The sequence below is a fragment of the Dromiciops gliroides genome, chromosome 3, assembly GCF_019393635.1.
Source record: "Dromiciops gliroides isolate mDroGli1 chromosome 3, mDroGli1.pri, whole genome shotgun sequence".
In the NCBI taxonomy this organism is placed as follows: domain Eukaryota; kingdom Metazoa; phylum Chordata; class Mammalia; order Microbiotheria; family Microbiotheriidae; genus Dromiciops; species Dromiciops gliroides.
The window spans coordinates 409,972,361-409,996,570 of record NC_057863.1 but is presented as its reverse complement, the minus strand read 5'-3'; the positions used below and the strand labels follow the sequence as shown (position 1 = coordinate 409,996,570).

The window sequence follows — 24,210 nt, the reverse complement described above, 5'->3', positions numbered from 1 at the left end:
CTAGTAGTCGAGTGGTTCTTGTTATTGATATAGATATAATTCTGTCTACAAAAACTAGTGTCTCCATTTCCACATCTGTAAAATGAGGATAATAATAGCATCTACCTCACAGGGTTGTTATGAGGATCAAATGAGGTAATATGTCTTAAAAAAAAAAACAAAACACCACAACACGGTGGCTGGAACATAGTACACTCTATGTAGATTTTTTTTTTCATTTTTTTTTCAGTTGTGTCTGACTCTCCGTGATCTCATTTGGAGTTTTCTTGGCCGAGATACTAGAGTGGTTTGCCATTTCCTTCTCTATCTCATTTTATAGATAAGGAAATGAGGCAAACAGGGTTAAGTGACTTGCCCAGGATCACACAACTAGGAAGTATCTGAGGCCGGATTTGAATTCACAAAGTTGAGTCTTCCCTGAATCTCTGCCCAGTACTCTATCCACTGCACCACCTAGCTGCCCAGTGGGCACCATATGAATGCTTATTCCCTTCCCTTCTTTAGTTGGTAGACCAAGTGTACACTCTGAGAACCAGCCTAGCTAAATGCAGAAAAGGTTGGCCATCCCGTGACTAGACTTAGAGGGAGGAAACCTCAGGTCAAGTCCTAGGGCTGACCAGCAGGTTTTGGGACTCAGCACAATTTGTTAGATCTGTAAGGCTCAAAGTGTCCTCTTCTATACAAAGAAGGGGTTTAACTGGATGGTTTCTAAGATCTTTGCGGTTTCTGTGATTCTCTGAGTCTCTCGTTAGGTGGCGCTGTGCACAGTGCGCTGCGCCTCAAGTTAGATAGACCTGAGTTCAATTCTGGCCTTAGACACTTGGCTTTGGGCAAGGAACTCAACCTTTGTTTATTTGTTCCCTCATTGGTAAAACGGGGAGGAATAGCACTAACTCCCAGAGTTGTTGTGAATCTCCAATGAGGCTATATTTGTAAAGCATTTTGCAAGCCTTAAGGGCTACCACCTGCTGATGCTACTGCTACTACTATTATTAATTTTTAGCCTTTTTCTATAATATTTGAAAAGCCTTATGGAGTCCTGTATCGTCAGTATCAACTTCTATGGTGCTCTAAAGGTGTCTGGCGGAGATAGTTGCCTTGCAAGAACAGCTATTTTTTGTTGTTGTTTTGTGTGTTTTTTGCAGGGCAATGAGGGTTAAGTGACTTGCCCAGGGTCACACAGCTGGTTAAGTGTCAAGTGTCTGAGACTGGATTTGAACTGAGGTCCTCCTGAATCCAAGGCCAGTGCTTTATCCACTGCGCCACCTAGCTGCCCCAAGAACAGCTATTATTTATGTGTATGGCACAACAGATTTGGATAGTCACAAAATCACTCAGTAATTGCTTTGATATGTGCCTAGAGATTAAGTGACAAAAACTGAAGAATCATACATTGCAAAAATACACTCTTATGTGCGTGGTGGGGAATCCAGTACATTTTTTCATATTAAAAAGGGATGCTCATATTCTAAAAGGTTGCAAACCAGTGGCATAGTCATTCTTGTTATTGATGTGGTTCTCTTTGCAAAAACCTCTGTTTGGCTCAGTTTCCTCAACTCTCAAATGGGGATAAAAACAGCCCCTATCTCACAGGGTTATTATGAGGATCAAATGAGATAATATTTATAAAAAGCGTTTTTTAATGTTTTCATCTCAGGACTCACAGCAAGACATCGGTGCTTTCTAAGTCTCTACCTCCCCCAAAATGTATCCACCATGATAGTGAAATAATATTCAGTTCTATTAACAAGCCAGACAAACATGCCAAAGTTGAGAAAGTCCACCATAATACCAAAGGGATATTTAAGAGTTCTTCCAAGGTGTGTGTGTGTGTGTGTGAGTGAGGGGGTTACTTACTACCCAAACTCTCCTCTTTTCTTTCCCAAACATTTCGTTATGCCTTACCTAAAACCTTTATGCCTAACAATCCTCACATAAAACCATTGCAAAAGCCTTAGAACATCTGGAAATTTCTGCAAGAGCAAATGGCATATTCAGTGGATATTCATGGCGAGCCACTAACATCAAGACTTCCATGATCCATTTGACTGTCAGATTAAATAGCAGCTTTTCCTGTGACCCTAGACAGCATATTACTTTAGACCCTACATAATACTCAAATTAAAATGCCTCATTACTTAGCATTCATGCTGCAAGTGCTTTATATAATTGCTACACTTTTGTCTCAGAGGAATGGCTTCCATTTTCTTTGAGCAGAGGTACCAGTACTGGGACTTAGAAAATCATCTGGCAAAATCCTGTACTTAGGGCTTCTGTTCAACACGTTGGTGCAGTTTTGAGTTGTCTGACATCAGTAAGATATGAACTAGATTAGAAAAAGCAAGGGAATAGAACTCTGCCCATTGTTACAACCTAATTTTACTTTACAGTGCAAGTTCAATGAAATCTGGGGGAAGCTATGAGAAAACTCATGATGCATGACTTTTTTGAGGAAAAATAAAAAGAAAGGGAGTGGGTAATATTTTGTGATACATCTTAAAGTAGCTCACTGTTAAAAGTTGCACAATACAATATTATTCAGGTGTAATATTTTGAGAATTAAAGGTAGATTTTTTTTTAGTATCTGTACTTTTCCAGCACTATTAAAGACCCTAACCATGCTTGTCAATAGAAAAAAATGACAAGATAAGACACAGAAAATTTAAATTCAACTTAAAAGTAAAAGCACAAAAAGGGAAGAAATCAAATATTGAGCCTAAAACAAATTTAATATGCTTTGACTTTCCTTTCAATTATATTTTCCCCCCAAATCAATCAATCCGTGGAGGTTTTTTAAATGTATTTGCTAAAGATGGGTATTTATGTTCTTTATGGTTAGTAATATAAGGAGTATCACAGTTGGAATGGTTAAGTGTAGTTATAGTTGATTCATGAACCAAAGATAACCACAACCACACAAAGGTTAATTGTCTCATCCATCAGGCTGACAGATAAACTCTTGTCATCCCTCTAGAAATTATAGTAAATACACAGGATTCCAAAACTGGATAAAAATCACCACCGGTGGAAGAAAAAAATGTCAGATATGAATGAGAATGAGGTATGTCTATTTTGAGGCCATGTGGTCACCTTCCAAAAGACCCACCATGGGCTACATTTGTATTTTATAGCAGTAACTTTTTTTTGGCCAAAAATTTCAATTACCTATGGCAAGATTTAATTTCCTCTAGCCAGGACGAGTTGTATTTTTTTCTACCCCCTTTCCAGATTAATTGTGCCAGCATGTTCCAGGAAAGTAATTTGGAGGGAGTGATACAATGCAAAACACTATTAACAATTAACAAAACAAAAACAAAACATAGACTCTGAAGGGAAAAGCACACCAAGATAGAAACACAATCAAAATGTAGGCCATGCCAACAAACCACACCTCTTCAGGCCTGTATTCTACCCAAACGCTTCCCCTCTGGGAATGATTTCTTTAAGGACTTTTTCTCTGTTCCATAAATAAAATTAAAGTTGCTAGGAAACAGTCTGGCCTCTCAGATCATGGCTGAATTGGGGGGGTTGGGCAGAGTTGGGGGGGGTCATTTAGTAGCTTCCTATCAAGAAAAAAACCTGTAATGTGTTCTGGACAGATATACTATATTGTTATGAAACGTGAATTCTCAGCCCATGTTTATCACAGAACTCATTGGAGAATTCTGTCTGTTACTCAAATTCCTGTTGAGTCATAGCATCTTTCAATTAATAGCCTAAGGGCCTTTGGGAAATTGAGTCTTTCAGGGCATGTGATTTTTTTTCCTTTGGTATGTTATTATTTTCTCCCCTTTAATTTCCTTCCCTAATATATTTATTACCACATCTATCTTCCACTTAATTGTGTACAATAATACTGCCTTGAGTGTTTTCAAGACCTTTATTATGAGCCTGAAAAATTACTCCAACCACATCATCTGTCCTACTGAATTCTACAAAAATTCTGTATTTTCAGGGCCCACCACTTTTATAAATGTGATGATTTACTATTTTATCTAAAATGAAAACAATAAGCATACATTACATTTATCAAATGCTTTAAAATGGCAAACTTTATTTTATATACATTATCTCATTTAATGCTCAGAACAGACCTATGAAGCAGGCATAAAGGGGTTGAATGACTTGGCCTAGGCCACACATCTATCAAGTGACAGAGACAGGACTAGAGATGAGGTATTTTCATTCTAAATCCAGTGCTTTTTTCCTTACACAAGACACTTTCATCAGTTGGTAAAATTTTAAAGTAAAGAAAACAAGTGGGATTTACTTTAATTTGATAATAATTACTCTAATGACCTCAAAGCACTTTAAAAATCCTGCCAAGGTTGAAAAATAACAATTAGGCAGCAAGTTATGGCAACAAAGAGAAAGCAAATGAAGCGGTTTTCCAAACCTACTTCCATCTGTATCAATTTCATCAAGTATTAGTTTTATCAAGTACCCAGGCTACAAAGTGAGAATAGCCTTGACTAGGGGCAGCTAGGTGGCACAGTGGATAGAGCACCGACCGTCGAGTCAGGAGTACCTGAGTTCAAATCCGACCTCGGACATTTGATGCTTACTAGCTGTGTGACCCTTGGCAAGTCACTTAACCCCAATTGCCTCACCAAAAAGAGAGAGAGAGAGAGAGAGAGAGAGAGAGAGAGAGAGAGAGAGAGAGAGAGAGAATAGCTTTGACTAACTTGAACACTAGTCTAGGAACCCTGACTAACTTGAATACAGTCCAGTGTGAATCAATCCTCTGAACTTCTACAAACAGTAAGAAACACTTTACTGAGTACAAAACGGCAATCACAGAGCTTAGAATTTGCTTAAGGAAAGAACAAAACAATAAGAAAAGTACAAACCATGAGAAAAAAACTATAAGAAAATAAGAAAAACCTGAAATATTTACAAAGAATAAACTTTGTAGAATTTTTAAAATTTAAATTAAAAACATTTCAAAACTTAATTTTAAAATATCAAAATAATTTTGCAAATAATAGCACTGTATAATTTAATTTTTAAAAATCTAGAGATAATTACTATTCTTTTTAGAACTAAATCAATAAAATAATTTTAACTGAATCTATGTAGTTATATTTATATGATAAGACCCCAAATAACCAAAATGCTAAGACAAGGGTTTCATGACCAGTGGTGCATGAAATTATTTTTAAATATTTTGACAACTGTATTTCAATATAATTGGTTTTCTTTGCAATCCTACATATTTTATTTTATGCACTAAACCATGATTCTGAGAAAGGGACCCACAAGCTTCACCAGACTGCCAAAGGAATCCATGATACAAAAACGGTTAAGATTTCAACTCTAGAAGAATGCTTGGTGTTTGCAATAGTTGGTAATAACGAACAATTACCTTACACTTTAAAGTAAATACATAAAATGTTTTCTTTGTATGAGCTTTTATGGATAGTGAACCATTCTGGATACCTGAAGTACCAAGTATTCTTTTACACTGATCATTTTGAAAGGCAATCTTTCCAAATACATTGTACATTCGTTTCCTTGCCTTCTTAAACAGAATGTCAACATATTTTAACATTTTCTTGATGGTTTTAGGTTATTATACTGGAAAATAAAACAGACATGGCATTAGATTTTTATCTTCTTTTTGGTGCTAATGGGACTAATAGGTAGGGTTTTTTAGTTCTTTAGTCTGTTTTTTATACTTTTTCTGTTTCCTTTCCTTTAAGTTAGAGTGCTACTTGTCACTTCTTGTTACCAATATTGCTTTTCTGTATTAACTTCTCTTTCCCCTTATAATTGACTGTTCCTATACTATGGCAAGCTTGGAATTCAGTAACTAAACTTGTTTTTTAAAATTGTGTGGAGGGGCAGCTAGGTGGCACAGTGGATAAAGCACTGGCCTTGGATTCAAGAGGACCTGAGTTCAAATCCAGCCTCAGACACTTGACACTAGCTGTGTGACCCTGGGCAAGTCACTTAACCCTCATTGCCCTACAAAGACAAAAACAAAAACAAAGGCAAAAATTGTGTGGTAAGAATAAATAAGGTGATTTCCCTATGAATAAAGTGCAGTTGTGAATTTTACTATGTGATATTTCCAGAGAGATGAGTACAGGATAGGTGAGGTATTAATCTATCTTTCCTAAATTTTATGGGGATTTTTGGGGAACAGCATTAATATTTAAATATTCTTATAGCAGTCTTCCCTCCACTTTACTTCTCAGTACTTTGAAAACTGATTTATTTCACCATATAACTTTATTTTAGCTCTCAACAGATTATACTGTCTCTCTGTTACTTTCCACTTTCCTTCAGAGAAGTTTTCAAATTTTAAAAAAATCTGGGTAAAAAGAATTTAATAAAAATCTCCTATCTTGCATGACCTTAAACTGGTTTCCTCAAGTACATATAAATGTTTAGTATTTATTCAACCACTTATTCATTCAATAAGCATTAAATGCTTGGGTGCATAACACCATAGTAAGCATGATTAAACATGTAAGCCATTAGGAACCATTTACACTATGTGATTTCTTGCTTTGGGAAAAATCACAAAGAGCACAGTGTCAATGATAGCAAATGAAAACTGTTTCAAAGAACCACAAAGCGCCAGGAACACAAACCACATATCCTGCTTGTCTGAAAACAATACCAAAGTCAAGTTATTATTTTTCAAAGACTACATTCTTCAATTCCTACTTTTCTAGATACACTCTAGAAGGCATTCCAAAATTTAAGGCATTGGCTCTCTGAATTGGGACTCTTCCTCTATGGAGTAAAATAAACGAGTGCCAGGATTTTTATGGTTCTGTTCAATCAGAGATAAGATGTACTGCACTTTAGACTCTAGTTCCTTCCTGATTAAATTTAGACTGGGCAAAATAATGGGGGGATGGGAGGGGAAAGGAAGGAACTAGTATTTTATATAAGGCTTAAAAAGTCATTGTGGAATTTTTTTCAGGTGACCCCAATATATCTGGATTCAAATTAGTCACAAATAACAACCCTGTGCAAGAAAGCAAATTTTTTTTCCTTCCCTAGAATTATCACATGCAGAACGTAAAACAAGGTATCACCTGCCATCATGCATGAAATAATGAAAAAAAAAATTTAAGGGGGAAGGAGTGAAAAGACACAAGCTATTTCAAAACCAAAGGTCAAAATTTTATAATAATTTAGTAACAAAGTAAAAAAATTGAAATAAAAAGTTTAATACAATTTAGAAATGAGGTGTTAAACACATATACAACCCACCCAATGTAAATTAGGAGGGGAAGTGCTTAGGGTGAAAACAGGGATAGAACTCTAAACTTTGTTGATTTTTTTTAACCTCTCAGAAAACAAAAGTAAATGTTAGGCCATTCCTTGACACTTTAGAGTTTTACAGTTATTATCATTAGTGATGGGGGGGGGGATCTATTTAATCCAATTAAAATCAGAATCCATGCCCCTGGATTGTAAAAATAATCAAGAAAACAAAATTTCACAAACTGACTGGGTTCTGTACTTATTTTTTCATTGTGTTCCCTACTTTCATATTCTACTTAAGTTGAATTCTACTTTAATTTAGAGAAAAGGCAATACAGCTTAGGGTTTAGACTAAGAAACCTAAGTAGAAAATCTATCCTATTATAGCCTCTAACATTAAATTTTAAAGTTTGTTCAGCACAAATACCAACCATCCGCCCGATTTTATGGATATTGCTTGTTTTTCACTTTAAGATTTTTTTGGCTTCAAAGAAAGTAATTGAGTCCATTTTTAAGTAATTCTCAGGATAGTCCTATCCCTTATTCTCCATCTATAAATAATCAGGTGAAGATTAACTGACTACTAGTACATTTTTATGAACACCTATCTACTTCTAATTCGTTTGCCATGAAAATGGCCATCTTCTCCTTGAACATAATCCAAAGACTCTGGATAAGCATGACAAGCCTTGAGCTTTTTGGTGGTGGTGGTTGTATTTTGTTTTTGGAAGAGTAAGCCTTGGAAAACACTACATATACATAACATAGAACATTTTTATGTCTGTCCCCAGCATTAACCACAGTGCTTGGAACAGCATATTTAATAAATATATCTTCATCCATTCATTCATTTACTCCTTCAGAAACAAGATACCATTTTTGTACAGTTTAAGTATGCATCATCATCTAAATCAATTCCCCATGTAAAAATGGAGTCTAACCAAGGGATATAATCTCAAGGAGACAGACGGAACATGCTGTATAGACTATTCATCTTCTCTGAAGTGGTTTCTTTGGGGGTTGTCTCACATTGCAATTTTACAAAAAAAGTAACAGTTCGGGGGCAGCTAGATGGCGCAGTGGTTAAAGCGCTGGCCCTGGATTCAGGAGTACCTGAGTTCAAATCCAGCCTCAGACACTTGACACTTACTAGCTGTGTGACCCTGGGCAAGTCACTTAACCCCCATTGCCCCACAACCCCCCCCAAAAAAATAACAGTTCATTTAGAATATTGTGGCCCTAAAGAAGACTCATAAGAAAATTGCAAAACTTTGCTTAATCACACCTTGCAATTTGATTAAAAATATAAATGTAGAAAAAACATATTTCACATTTTTTTCAGAAGTTGACTGCTAAAAAAATCAATCCATAAAATGGCAAAGTAAAAGAAAAAATATGAATGATACTCCACCTGCCTTATCTACCCACAACACATGCATAACTCACAGGTCAACTCTACTTGACTCACCTATATGATAAAGTCCAATCCAGTCAGTAGGGTCCACTTCCTCTTTAATGTCCCAGAAGATAATGAGGTTCTGGGCTTGGCCCAGGGTATATTCATACATGCTCGCAGTCAGGCTAGAGCGGCTTTCCGAAGTCACCAGGTCAGTGTCACTATTAGCCCGCTGCAGATTCATGTTCTCAGGCATGGAGCCCTGAGAGGCAAGACTCTGGAGGTTCTCCGGACTCAGCGTGTAGCGCATCTGGGGGTTGCGCCTTCTCACAAAAAGCAGGTGCTCCCGGGCTGAGCTAGCCATGCTGTCTACCTCTCTGAAGTCAGCTTCCTAAGGATCTGCAAGAAATAGACAAACAGGAGGCATTAAGGCTATAATGCAAGCAATCAGATTTAAGCCTCCCAAAGATAAAGCTTTGCAGGAATGTTTCTTACAACTGTGACCCTGGAGTAATCTGCTGACAAAATAAAGCCCAATGCTGTGTTATGAACTGCTGTTGTCTGAAAATAGCATCTCTAGCTTGCAGTTGCTACTACATACGTTCAATGGAGCCAATGCATAGGATAGTGGTGCCATTAGATCTTAGAGTTGGAAAGGACCTAAGAAGTCACATCCTCCAACCTCTTCACTTTACAAATGAGAGTGATTTTTCCGGAGGTCACACAGCAAGTGAGTACCTTCTCCCTTCTTTCTCCCCCTGCCCCAATGCTGACAGATGTCAGGTTGTGATTATGCTGCTAACTTCAAAAGGTTAAAGGCAGGCATATTCCTCCAATCAAGAGTTTATGTTCAGCTATCTGTCCTCCTTACCCTAGCTCCACTACCACTTTGTTCTCATTATCGTCTAGCAAGTGTATAACCAGGTAATAATAATAAAAACTAACATTGATACTCTAAGATTTGCAAAGTGCTACTCCTACTGATTACTTCATTTGAGTCTCCCCAAAATACTGTGAGCTAAGTACTACAGGAATCACTATTCCTATTTTACAGAATAGGAAACTGAGATTCCTAACAGTTAAGTGGTCATATAAACTAGGAAATGTCTGAGGCACAATGTAACTAGCATGAGGCAACTGGAGCTTTGGCACTGGGTGCCAAAAAGAAAAGTGGGGCTCTTTTTTCCTATGGCTACTGACAATTTCATATTCTACCAGGCTATGGCACTCCCTGAGTGCAGTTACCATGGTGCCCCTTTCCCAAGACCGCCTCCACCCACACAAACCAACCCCTGTGAGAGAAGGGTCAGACTCAGCACTACTCCTCTCCCACAATCATTTTTGGCCCAAGTGCAAGAAAGATTGATTATGATTCTGATAGGAGATAGGATTCAAGTATGGATTTTCCTGACTCCCAAGTCCAGCACTTTATCCATGAGGCCACCCTGCCTTTATTCTATAAGATGAGAGAAATGAAGGAATTGAAGTGTATTGCTAGTATAGAGCCTCATATTACTCAATTCTCTTGGCAAAAATTTAATGTTCCTCCTGGGCACTCCCTATTATCACTTGCCGTGGGTACTAATCCTTAGTGTTGTCCCTCTCACTCATCTACCCTATTTCTGCCACCTAGTTCTAAGTCATCTGAAAGGATAACATCTTCAGAATTATAGTAAATTTTATCTTTGTAGCTTCTCTCCTCTCTCCCACTGTGGCCCCATTATATAATCACTTGGGGGAAAGAAAGTATTTTGTCACAAGTAGGTAGGCACACCGTAAAAACTCAATTAAAATTGTTGAAGTTAATGCTGAATATTAATTAAAATTGCACTTGACACTAGGTTAACACAGACTCCTTTAAAACCTCAGTAAAAATGGCTTAATGTAACCTGTTCACAGATGTGAGTGTAAAATCTGAAACCATAGCTTAAAAGTCTCTGGAGAGGCTATTAGCATATTTGTTCCTGTAAAAATTCATTTTGCTATTGTAATAAAAAGGTTGGGTTGTTCTTAGCAATCTGAAATATACTTCAAAGAAAGAACCCTGAGATAACAGAACGAAACCAATTGCACATTTGACTAAAATTACAAACATTCAACCCATTCTAAAGTCTCTAATTTTGAGCTAATGTAAAACAGCCTAAAACATTGAAATGTAGCTATTCTGTGAGGTTTAGCACTGTGCCTAGGATTGCTGAATCTAATAGTGTACTAGCATATTATTCACAATTTTTTTTTCTGGGAAAAAGCCCCTATGACAAATCCTTCTGTGGTGGCTCATTAGAAAGTGAGCACTTCGAGAGAAGGGACTCTATTAGTTTTCTATTAGCATCCCCAGAACTTAGCTCAGTCTTTTGCACATAGTAGGCACTTGATAATAAATGGTTTCTTTTTTTCTTTTTTCATTCATTCATTCAATATTGGTAGAATACTTATAGCTCTTTTAGTCTAACCCCTTCACTTTTCAGATGGAACACTGGAGACTAAGAAAGAGGGCAATGCCCATTACCCACAACTAGTTAGAGGCAGATCTGTTGATTCCTAGTTCAGTACTCTAGCCAATCAGCTGGCTTCACACATAACTTGAAAGAGGCTGAAAGGAAAGCTGGAAGCTACAATGAAGCATAGATGATGGTAGCACATGGTTCAATACTGTGATACACAAACATAATATTATAGAATCATAGGCTCAAGAGCAAAGGGAACTCAAAGATCATTTGGCCTAATTTCCTTCATTTTACAGATGAGGTCTGGAGACATGAAGCATCTTGTCTAAAGTCACTACATAGCAGCTTTTCTTTGAATTCAAGTCCTCTCATCCCTGAGACCAGCACTCATTCCACTATATCACATTGCCTACTTTTTCTCTCCTTACAGAAACATAAATATTTAGTTAATGGTAACAGATGGTGCTAATATCTCCTACAGAATACCTGTACTCTACAACTCATAACAGCTAATATTTATATAATTCTTTAAAGTGCTTTTGCAAAGCACTTTACATATGTCATCTCAGTTGATCTTTACAATAATCCTGTGAGGTAGCTTCCATTATCATTATCCCCATTTTATAGATGAGGAGACTAAGGCAAACAAAGTTAAATGACTTTCCTGAGGTTACATAGCTAATAAGTGTCTAAGGCAACACTTGAACTCTGACTCCAAGTCTAGCACTCTAAACACTGTGCCCCCAGATTTTTTATTTAATTTTCATTTCTTTTTTTCTCATCATGCTACTTACTGATACTAGTAAGGTTTCCTATCACTACATTCTGCAATGAGACACAAATCTATTTTGTTTTTTTTTTCTAAAAGCAGCTATACTCCTTAGAAAAACTTTATCAGAGGACATTGATGGTAGAAGGGACCATACAGTTCAACTTCCATTTATTGAAAAAAAATTCTCGCCTTTAAAAATAACTCATCATCCCTTCCACAAAAATGTTCCAGTGCTAATGTGCCTATTCCCAATGAGCAAAATTTTATCAGAAGTGGCAATCAATAGAAGTTTGTGCTATTTTCTCAAATTAGAATTAGGTGTGCAATAGATAGCTTTTTCATTTATAAGACAACTTTCTTGGCAACAACAACAAAATTCACTAATTAACTTCCAAAAGTTTTCACTATTAACCAAACTACAAAACACCATAATATTCAAGTTCAAAACCAAAGCCAACAGATTTTACCTAAAAGAAAGAGAAAACTATTAGACTACAAATATATTATTTTAGTGCTTTCCTCAAATAATTTTTATCAGTTTTAAAATGGATGTCATCTCATTGCATTTCATATCATATCATCCAAATGGCAAATAGAGGAAACATGTTATTTTTATAGACGAGTAGTTCCTAGGGGGCAGTTAGGTGACATAGTGGATAAAGCACTGACCCTGGATTCTGGAGGTCCTGAGTTCAAATCTGACCTCAGATTCTTGACACTTACTATCTGTGTGACCCTGGGAAAGTCACTTAACCCTCATTGTGAAGAAGAAGGAAGAAGGAAGAAAGAAGAAGAAGAAGGAGGAGAAGGAGGAGGAGGAGGAGGAGGAGGAGAAGGAGAAGGAGGAGAAGGAGAAGGAGAAGGAGAAGGAGAAGGAGAAGGAGAAGGAGAAGGAGAAGGAGAAGGAGAAGAAGAAGAAGAAGAAGAAGAAGAAGAAGAAGAAGAAGAAGAAGAAAGGAGGAGGAGGAGGAAGAAGAAGAAGAATCCCTAAGAGCAGTACTAAATGACAGGAATTAGGATACTGCTAGAAATGCTTCCTGGAATTCCTGTCTCTTCACTGGTCCTTTTCAAGAATGAAGGACAATTTGTAGTGTCTAAGAATTGGAAATCAAGGGAATGGTTAAACAAGCTGTAGTATATGATGGTGATGGAATATTACTGTGTTATAAGAAATGACAAGCAGGATGATTTCAGAAAGGCCTGGAAAGACTTGTAGTAACTCATATATAGTAAAGTGAGCAGAACCAAGAGAATGTTGTGCATGGAGACAGTAATATTGTTTGATGAAGATCTGTGAATGACTTAACTATTCTCAACAATACAATGATCCAAGACAATCCCAAAGGACTAATGATGAAGCATACCATCCACTTCCAAAGAAAGAATTGATATTGATTGAACACAGACTGACACATGCTATTTTCACTTTCTTTTATTTTTAATTTATTCAAATTTTCTTGTACAAAATGACTAATATGGCAGTGTTTTACATAATTGCACATGTATAACCTATATCTGATTGCCTACCACCTCAGCGATGGGGGAAGGGAAGGAGGGGAAAATTTGGAACTCAAAACTTTAAATAAAGGAGTATTTACTGTGAAAAAAATTAAAAATAAATGTTTAGCTGAAAGGGAAAAAAGGAAAAAGAACTGCCAAATGATTTTTTTAAAAAGAATGAAGGGGGGGCAGCTAGATGGCACAGTGGTTAAAGCACCGGCCCTGGATTCAGGAGTACCTGAGTTCAAATCCGGCCTCAGACACTTAACACTTACTAGCTGTGTGACCCTGGGCAAGTCACTTAACCCCCATTGCCTAAAAAAAAAAAAAAAAAAAAAGAATGAAGGACAAACAACAACAAAATGAAAGTAGATTGACCAAATAATTTTCAGAAAGGAAAGGATAAAATACATTTTTGAGAAGAACTGAGGGAAGCTGACCCAAACAAGAAACTTAAAATAATAAATAAAAAAGGAAGGAACTAACAATCAAGGAGCATAGAAGTAGCACTGATATCCAAGATAGGCAAAACTAAACCAAATCCTGAACTAGATCAGATCCCTTTATGATAGGTTCTGCTTATGATGTTTCCTGTGGAGATCATTAGCACATTTGCCACTGCAAAATAAAATTTTCAGACAAAAAATTCTGTCCTTCAGAAAAAGTTTATTAAACCATATTCATGTTAAGAGAAACTGCATAGTCAAATTCATATTTGCCAAGCCAAAATTGTGCCCTTTACCATAAATTAAATAGTCCTTGCATCAATTTCTGTTTGATAACACCCCATTGATTCCCAATGGGTAAAATCCAAGACCATCACTTGCTAGAAAAGGCCCACAAATACCTATTTACTGCTAAAAGAATGAGTTTACAGAAATATTCATTTTAGCATAGATAATCCTAATCCTGTTCTTTTCTTTCTATTCATGAATGATGCTATATTTATGCTCAATATAAGCATAAATACGGGGGAAAATATTTCTACAAAATAAGACAGAAAAACTGTCTCTAGTTCACTAGGTTGGGTTTCCAAGGTGGAAAGGCAAGAAATGATTCCTCTACTCTTCTTCATAATCAAAAAGTTTAAGAAAAGCAGGACGCCAGGAAAATTCTTGATTACCCTTTGGAGAAGTACCATCCTTGTATCAAGTATCAGATTATGTTACAAGGACAAACTACTTAAACAATAAATACATAAATATATAAAATCCCAAAGGCAATTAGGACCTGAAAAATCCTAATGGAGGAATGTTAATCCTTTTTAATCATTGTTAATTATTTTGAAAACTGAGTTTATCAGATTAAATGAAATTATCAACACTGATTCCAGAAGAGAGATTATTAAAAAAAAAAAAAAACACTCCCTTTGGCAGGTATGGAGGAATGGAAGAATAGACTATGGTTACTGAATGTTGCACACACACTGATAATCAATGACTAGGTTAGTTGTTTTTATTTAAATGTTCCTTTGTTACAAGAGAAATTTCTCTGGTCAGTGGAAGAATATTGGGAAATATCTATGGTGTAAAAAAAATCCATGAAACTTTTTTTGAAAAAAGTTATTTCAAATACGGAGGTCAAGATTAATTTTTAAATTTACCAAATTTAAAATTGGCTTCTGAATAATATAATTGATAAAATACTCTCACCAAATTAAAAAATATATTTATTACTCTTGTCCCCTTCCTTCTACTTTATCCAAACCAGTAAGTTTTGGTAAATTAATTTAATTAGTTTTTAATTTTTTTCTAACATTATTTTCTTTACTCAAACAAGTAAGTCCCATTTTCTTATTTACAAACAAGCCAATTTGTGCCTGTGTACCCTGCCAGTTCCAAAGTGAGATTCTGTATAGATAGAATAAAGGAAGAAAATAGGATCACAAGACTCAGAGCTAGAAGGAATCTTAGACATCACCTATTCCAATACTCCTCATTTTAAAAATTAAAAAACTGAGCTCAAGAGAGATCCAGAGAATTCAAGGTTGCACAGTAAAAAAAAAAAATTTCAAATCAACTCTTTGACCTTTAAATCCAGACAGAGCTCTTTATTTTTTTTCACCCTTCCTCTTCATCTCATTCTTCATCTTTATTGTATCATACTAATTAAGCCAGCTCCATCACCAGGGCTACATTCATTGACATAAGTATCTACTTTTCTTTTAAACACTAACTTATACCAGGACTTTTTTCACTCTCAACACCTTTTTGCTTGAGAACTTTTTACATGACCCTGAGTATATAAGTATATAAAATAGGTATACATAACCTTTTACTGTTGCCAAATTTTTCACAATTACCACATTTAATTTCATCACCCCATAAGGGGTCATGGACCACAGCTTAAGAAGCTTTGATCTATACCATTAAAATGTTATTAACTTAAAAGTATATTTCTTAATTACAATATTTTTTAAATATCATTCAAGCTTAGGAAAAAAGCAAGCTATGCAATTGACATATAATCAATGTTTTTGAATATGAGATTTTTTTTTGAAAGACACTTTTACAAAAAAAAAAAAAGTACTGTTCCATCTAAGAATAGGAGACACACTTTTAGTTTTTAACTTTTTGGAGGGTTAACCTTTCTGGGGAGCTAGGGGGGAATGCCAAACCCATGACATTTGTAAGAAGCTTCAAAGGGATGCTGTGTAAGAGAAGCTCCCTCCCCCAATGCAAATCCTAAAACTGCAGCCATTTGTATTCTGGGTATTGCCAGGTCTCTGGGAAGTTATGACTTGCCTAGGGCCACAGTCAGATGAGGGGCTTGAACTAAAGTCTTTCCTGCTGTCTCCATTAAAATCCAGATAGGGCAATAAGCTAAGCATTGAAACTGCACTTTCACTGATGTAGGGAACTTTCATGGGAGGCAGTCACAGCTACTGATGCAGGTTGACAACTTGTTCTGCAACTTAGTCTGACCAAATTTTCTAGAACACAGGTGACAAATACCAGATAAGTGTGTGCAGCCCACAGTACTTCAGAGTTCAGCCCGATCCAGATTAAAATGTAATTTATTTTTTTAAATGTAATTTATTCAGCCACTCTGCAATTCATGGGAACCCCATCAGTTTCCAGTTCCAGTTCTTTACCACTACAAAAAGAATTTATATACATAGAAACAAACTTACACATAAAATACATACAAATATGGATAGATAAAGACCTTGTACAACCCACACCTGTACAGAAATCCCCTCTTCCATAATCTCACCAACAAATGGTCATCCAACCCATTGTACTTTTGGACAACTGATGTCCCTAAGAAAGCATCACTATATGAGGTTTCGGTTGAGTTTCACATGCTCCTGAATAGGAGGCATTAGGAACAATGGTCAATAAAAGTACTATTTGATACCAACTTTAAATGAGATGGGAGCTCACAGAAAGAAGAGTAGTTAGAGGAAGTAGAATTTGAGCTAAGGCTGGACTATTTCACATAAGGTGTCCAGTCACTGCAGGCCAGGTCAACAGCAAGATCGAGGTATGGAAGCAGCAAACTTTATGGAATATACAAAGGGAGAGTGAGGTTTTTATAGATGAGAAAGTGGGGACTAAGGGAGGTCAAGTAACATGTTTAGGGTCACATGGTTAGCATGTAGGACTTGAACTCAGGTCTTTCTGACTCCAAGTTTGACTTTAACCACTACCTAACTGCCTAGGAAGAAACTAAACGTTTCAGTTTGAAACAGATAGTTTGAGGTAATAAGAAGTGGACCAATTTTAATAAGAAATAGAATATAATCAGTGGTTATTTCTATGTGTAATGACATAGGAAGCATAGACATGGAACTGGAAAGGAAATTTGAGGTCAGTAACTCCAACCCCTCCTGTTTCAGATAAATAATGAAGGCTTCAGTGACTTGCCAACTAGTAAGTGTCTACAATGCGATTTTAACCCCTATCTTCCAGATTCCAAGTCCAAGCCTCTATTCTCTAGCCTCCATTCCCATGTTTATGCTACACCATTAATTTATACTATGGATGGATCTAATGAAGAATATGTCACAACCAGGTTTAATTTCTACAGTGTGCTAGTTGAGTCAATCATATGTATGTTTCATGGGTTTTACTGACCCACTCATGGCATGCTACCACAATAAAAAAAGAAAAATAGAGATAGGAAAAGAGAAAGCAAAAAAGGAGTATAAAAAGTAACCTTAAATCACTTGAATTCTGTGGGTCTCAGTTTTTTATCTGTATAATGAGAGCATTTAACTGGCTGATGATGAACTACCTGAAGGAGTTTCATTGCCAAATAGGCCTAAAGTTCCAAGAGCAAAACACAAGTCTTGATTTTAAATGGCTAGCATTCTAATGATGGTCCCAGTATAGGATGAAGGTTAAACTATAACGTAGAATGAAAAATTGTTTGTTTGTTTTTAAGTGACAAATTTATCTTGAATTTTCTTGACTTGAAAGGCTATTCTAAAAGTATTTCTGCTTTGATAACTACAATTTGTTTAACTGCTGTGTTAAAGATATCATTTTTTAGATAAAGGAGGTATAGAAAAAGGCATTGTTAAATTTAACATTGAGCTTGAGTCAGGTAAAACACATTAGACCACATAACCATGGCATGATGCTCCCCCTGGTGACAGCCAACTTAAATTACTAGTGCAGCTTTTTGAGAAGTGAACACCACCCTCTATAGTATCCTTCCTGTCTCCCCACATCTTTACTAACAAAAAGGCAAAAGTACTATCAAAATAGAAGATTATTTGGAGTTTTGTAACAACCTTAAATGAAAGCTCTATTTCTATTTGTATCCCCAGTGCTTAGCACAGTGCTTGGCACACAGTAAGCACTTAATAAACACTTTTCACTTCTTTTGTTTGTTCAACCAGCCAACCTAGTCAGCTACCTCAGCTAAGCAAAATATAAGTGAATAAAAAGTAAATAGTCTAAAAATTACTTCAACCTTGGTCATCAGAATTTTTCTTTTTGGCATCATGGGCTCAGAAATATTTTAAAGTTTATTTTTCTTGGACATTTCCATTTGAATATCTTCTCTCTGTGTGTATATTTCAACACATAGTCATTTTCTCTCTTTTGGCAAAATATGACTACAATTTAGTTCAATTGAAACAATTTTAATTAACCCAATGCTACTGCATAAATACCCCAAAGACCACAGAAATAGAAAAATATAGCATTTTGTGGTAGAAAAAAATCTTATTATGAAAAACTGAGGGACATTAAACATTTGAAAAGATACACTACCAATTATTCTATTACTTAAGCCACCAAGTAGAGAAAAGTAATTCAAGAAACAGTAAGATTACTTATATGGAGTATATAATCTAGTATGGTATGTGACATACACAAAGGGAAGGGGTGGTAGAAATAGCACCAATATTTTAAATAATTTTTCAGACAGTGGCTTCAGTATTGAACTACTTTAACTCAAAAGTGAACCCTGGGTCCAATGTTTCTGACTGGTTATATTGTTGTCTAAAACTTCATAAATGATCTGGAAAGAAAGAAGATTGGATTTCTCACCAACTCCACTGGGGAAGCATCCAGGGTTATTTCTAGACACCAAAAGCATCCAGGACACAAACTAAGCCCTAATTACTCATCCCAAAGGGGATGAATATGGAGGTCACATAACATTTAATGATTCCTATTGTATTACTTAAAAAGAGGCCAGTGCACTAACACACCAGACTAAGCCAAATATTGAGGGGTTCACCCTCCTATTTTTCACATTACAAGTGGGGGGGGTAGATTCTTATTCTAAGGCAGAAATGAAGCTGAAGGAAAAAATATAGAATCAAAGCTTATATGCTACTGAGTTTGCCTTACACAGAATACTAGATCACACATTTCTACACTTTCCTAAATACATTGTTAAAAGATCAACCCAAACATATGGCTGATTATTCGTTGTACATGAGAATTCAAAAAAAGCTGTAATTTTCTCAGGGAGGGAGCCCCCAGTGTGAGAATGCCCTCCACCAACACAGATGGCAGCCCATCTAATGATTTAGCAGACGTATCCTAGGAAACCATAAGATAAGCATGGAGTAACCTCGATTTCATAGCTTAGACACGATCTGAATTTGAAACCAGGTCTTCCTGCCTCCAAGCCTAGCACTTTACTCCTTCTACCATCCTGACTCATTCATCTAAAACAATGTAGCAGAGAAAAAGTCCCTAAAGCTCTATAGAATGTGGTCTATGCCCTGGCTGCTGAAATACAGGTTATTCTAAAGCCAGAATAATCCTTATCCCTGAATGTAGCAATGGGAGAAGAGGCTAAAATGGCACTCAATTATGACCAGATGGTGAACTATTTCCCATTCTCCTGAGACAATTTATTAGGCTAGGGAGAAATAGCTGCAGAAACTCTGAGCTCACTTCATGCTTGAAAACACAATAAAAGTCAAACTAAAGAAAGTTAACAGGGCCAAACACATCATTTCAACTGCCTGCCACGGAAATTGCCATCCCTCCAAGAAACTGGCAGCATTTTAAAGGGAATAGCCTCCGTAGCAGCTCTCATTTTTCCTTTAACATTTTTGTATTCATCTAACAAATATTGATTGAGAAATCACTATGTGTAGTTTACTGCACTACTCATTGAGAGGGTTATAAAAAAGAACAGAGGCAGTCTGTCTTTACCCTCAAGGAGCTTAAAACTAAGCATATAAAGCATTAATATCCTGATTCCTCCACTTATTACTCATATGACCTTGGACAAGTCACTTACCCTCCCTAGACTCGGTATCCTCATCTGTAAAATGGTGAAGTTATAGTAAATGGCCTCTGAAGTTCCTCCTCTAGAACTAAGATCCTATGAAGCAGCCCTTTTAGAAGGAACAAAGTCCTACCTATTGACTTTCATGTTTTACTTGGAGATATTTTTAGTTTGTCTTTCCCTAACAAATTCTCAATCAACAGATGCCCAAATTCATCAATTTCTATTTCTTAGGCCAAGAAATCTGTTCCAAAGAGAATCAAATGGCTAATGAGTAGGTGAGGAAAAGAATTAAAAATGTAAAGTTCTAAATCTTGTGAAATGATGACATAACTGTAGGACACTAAAAATATGAGTTTCTCCAAGGGAGGGGAGAAGGGAGAAAACAAAGCAAAAATATTGTGGATGGCAATTCATCAAGTTAACATCATTCTTTCTTTATCCATGCAGATGCCATACAACTCTCCATTAAAAGGAAAAGAAGATCATCTAATCCCTTCCCATCATCATGGAACAGTGGAAAGAGCAATGAATTTGAAGCCTTACAACCTCAATCCAAATCTCAGGTCTGCCACTTATTACTTTTTTGTTTGTTTGTTTTGTTGGGGTTTTTTTGTGAGGCAATTGGGGTTAAGTGACTTGCCCAGGGTCACACAGCTACTAAGTGTTAAGTGTCTGAGATTGGATTTGACCTCAGGTCCTCCTGAATCCAGGGCCGGTGGTCTATCCACTGCACCACCTAGCTGCCCCACTTATTACTTTTGTGACCTTGGACCAGTCATTAACCTTTATATGCCTATAAACTGTAAACTGATAATAGGGTAATACTAGATGACCTCTGAAGCCCCTTATGGATTTAAAATCCTAGTCCTAAACTATAGCTAAAGAGTCTAAGGTCCAGTGGGATTATGACTTGCTCATGATCACACAGGTAATTAAGAGCAAAGCTAGAATTAAACCCCAATTACAAACCTAGTGTTTGTACTACTCACTATCCCATTTGGTAGTGGGCTATCTTCAGTAAAACTGTCTTTTTTGTTAAGACTCAAATAACCACAAGAAAGCCTGGAAAAGTCATGTATCATGGTACTCTGTAATTGGGGGAAACTCCACAACAGCTATTTGGCAAAGATGGTAGAATCATTCAGTGATGAGATATTTATTTGTTTCCCTAAGAAACATCATAGCGAGGCAAATAACCAACTAAGTGGGGTTTTTTTACATCTACCATGGATATAGCTCTGAGCTAGACACTGTGGGAGATGACAGAAGCATAAGACTCAGCCTTTGTTTCCAAGGAGCAAATCTGAAACTCAATTACCACATGAAACAGGAGGAAAAATGCAAAGTGATATATATTAAATGCTCCCTTGGCTGGTGTAGATAATAAATGTGATGAAATTTGGAAGCGAGGTATCAAAGAGGACTGAAGTATTCAAAAGGAGCTGTTATTTGAGCTGGGCCTGGGGAGGATTTGTTTAAGTGACAAGAAAGAAGATATTCCACAGTAGCTCAGAATATGAATGATAATATAGAAGCAGAAATGAGTGTGATGTGTAGAATACAGCCAAGATATCATTCTGATAATAGTGCAAAGGATCAGGGGCCGGGGGGGGGGGGAGGCAAAGAGAAGGGGAGATAATGAGATGGAGAGGGGAAAAAATCAGTAGAATCTATAGCATGTAGTCAGCTTAAGGGAAATTTGAAAACCAGGACAACAAAGCTTGGACATGACACAGCAGGGAATAGAAGGTCACTGAACATTTCTGAGTTGAGGGATACCATGATAAAAACAGTGTTTAAGTAAGCTTATAATTTGGCATTGGTATGCAGGATAGAATGGGCCAAAGAGAATAAAGAGTCAGGGAGGCCAGCTAAAAGTATATATCACAGACCTCTCTGTTCGACTCATCTTCTTGCTCCCCTAGACAAATGTTCTTTCTTATCAAATCACTCAATCTGCCAGGTCAGTTCTGGAGACATTAATATTTTTGAGACTGGCAATTACTGGTATAGGCTTCCATCAGGTCTGGCAACAAAGCCCACTGATTAAAGAACCCAATGCACTCAGTACTTTCCAGAAATACAATTGCATAGACACATTTCTCCTTTATTAAGATCACAGGATCATAGATTTCAAGCTGAAAGAGATCCCAGAGACCACCTAGTCCAACCTCCTCGTTTTAAAGATGAGAAAACAGAGACATAGAGAGGTACTTAACCCTGTTTGCCTCGGATCCTCATCTGTAAAATGAGCTGGAGAAGACAATAGCAGAACCATTCCAGAAAACTCCAAATGGGATCGAGAAGAGTCAGACACACTACAGCAACACAACAACAGGTATCAATAAGGCCTTCTTCTCACTGAAAATTTTCTACATTGGATGAAGTTGAACAGGAAGTGGCCAGTTTGAAGATCTCTGAGAAAAATGAAAATTATCCAGAATGAAACCAACCTTCATGTATGTTTATTTTTGTTCATTATTCAGTCTGTCAGGTCAAGAAAGCCAAGTACTCTTTGAATTCCACTATTTCAGAGAGATAACAAAAACCTTTCTGTTCTTCACACAAGACACTCCATTTCCAGATTAGGGCATTTTGACATGCTCTCTCTCATGCCTGGAAATCTCTTCTTCCTTATCTCCATCTCCTGGTTTCTCTGATTTCCTTCAAGTCTTAGCAAAATCTTACCTTCTACAAGAAGCCTTTCCCAATTCCCTTTAATACGAGTGCCTTCTCTCTGTTAATTATCTCCAACTTATCATATTATATATGTACACATGTATGTATGTGTGTATACATATATGTATGTGTACAAACCCATGTATATAAATTCATGTGTGTGTGTAGTCTGTACATAGTGGTTTATGTGTTATTTCTCCCATTAAATTGTGAGCATCTAGAACATGGTCTTCCTTTTGTCCCTCTTTGCATCCCTAGTACTTAGCACAATGCCTGGTACATAGGAGGTATTTAATAAATGTATATTAACTGATTGACTTACTAGAAGGGTTTAGGGAAGAATAAAAGCAAAATCTGTAAGGGAAAGTGTCTTTCCAACAAAATCCTACCCTGATGATTTATCATGGAGCAGAGAAAACCCTGGGGATCTTCTAAGGCTCTACTATCCTGTATACCTGGCAGGTCCTAACTTTGAGTAGCAGCCTGGAAACAGTCTATGTGTCATTCAACCTAAAAGCAACCTAGCTGAGTTTGGAGAGGTTCCTTTCCAGAAAATTGGCCATCAGATAAGTATTTTCAGCAACATCAACTCATGAATACGCTCTCCTGAGGACTATAGAGCTCCACTGCTGGTGTATATGGGGAAGGCTTCACTACTAGTGTGTATGGGGAAGGCTCAGAAATTGTATTTACTAAACCTGGGGAAAATAATTTTAAGGTACAGTCTGAAAAAGGAAGCAATTATACTCTGTAATTTCCTTTTTGTGTTACATTCTAGATAGTAGCTCATACCAGATACTCAACATTGTATCCCAGAAAATGCTACTAATTTCTGCTAATTGTAACATTGCATTCTTTATCTATTTCAGAGGTTCCCAAGCTAGGATGTGCACATCCTCAGCAGAATGTGAGAAACTTGTCAAGGGGGCACAGAGAATATTTGGTAAATAACAATGCTATCTTACTGAAATATAGCCAAAGTAGTAGTGGCACTGAAAAACAACAGTGCTTTGAAGAGAGAAAAATGGAGAAGGAGGAAGAAGGGGCTAAGTGGGAAAGGGTGGGAGCATTATAGTAAAGTTGAAAATTTTTAGAAGTAGTTGAAGAAGGGGCAGCTAGGTGGCACAGTGGATAAAACACCAGCCCTGGATTCAGGAGGACCTGAGTTCAAATCTGACCTCAGACACTTGACACTTACTAGCTGTGTGACCCTTGGCAAGTCACTTAACCCCAATGGCCTCACCCAAAAGAAGTAGTTGAAGGAACAATTTCTGGCTAAAACCAAATGAATAAGGTTTGGATATGTAATCTTTTTCATACTAAACTAGAAAAGATTATTGACAACAACTTCATGAAAAAGAGCTAATTTCTGCAATAGCAAAGTTCCTAATTGATTTCTAACCAATGAAGTCACTAAATTTTTATTTATTCTTGGAAAAGTATACCTCATTCTTACTAAATGTGTTCATAAGGCTTAAACTTTG

At 36.7% G+C, this 24,210-nt stretch overlaps 1 protein-coding gene across 4 annotated transcripts in view; it reads right to left on the bottom strand.

Moving 5' to 3' along the window:
• The window catches only part of HECW2 (HECT, C2 and WW domain containing E3 ubiquitin protein ligase 2), a 449,127-nt gene that overhangs the window by 286,843 nt on the left and 138,074 nt on the right, over positions 1-24,210 (bottom strand). For all 4 annotated transcript variants that reach the window (XM_043994321.1, XM_043994323.1, XM_043994320.1 and 1 more), the window contains exon 2: positions 8,693-9,019. In XM_043994321.1, the coding sequence (XP_043850256.1) occupies positions 8,693-8,984 (292 nt within the window). In that variant the 5' untranslated portion in view covers positions 8,985-9,019. The remainder of the gene's footprint in view (positions 1-8,692; positions 9,020-24,210) is intronic.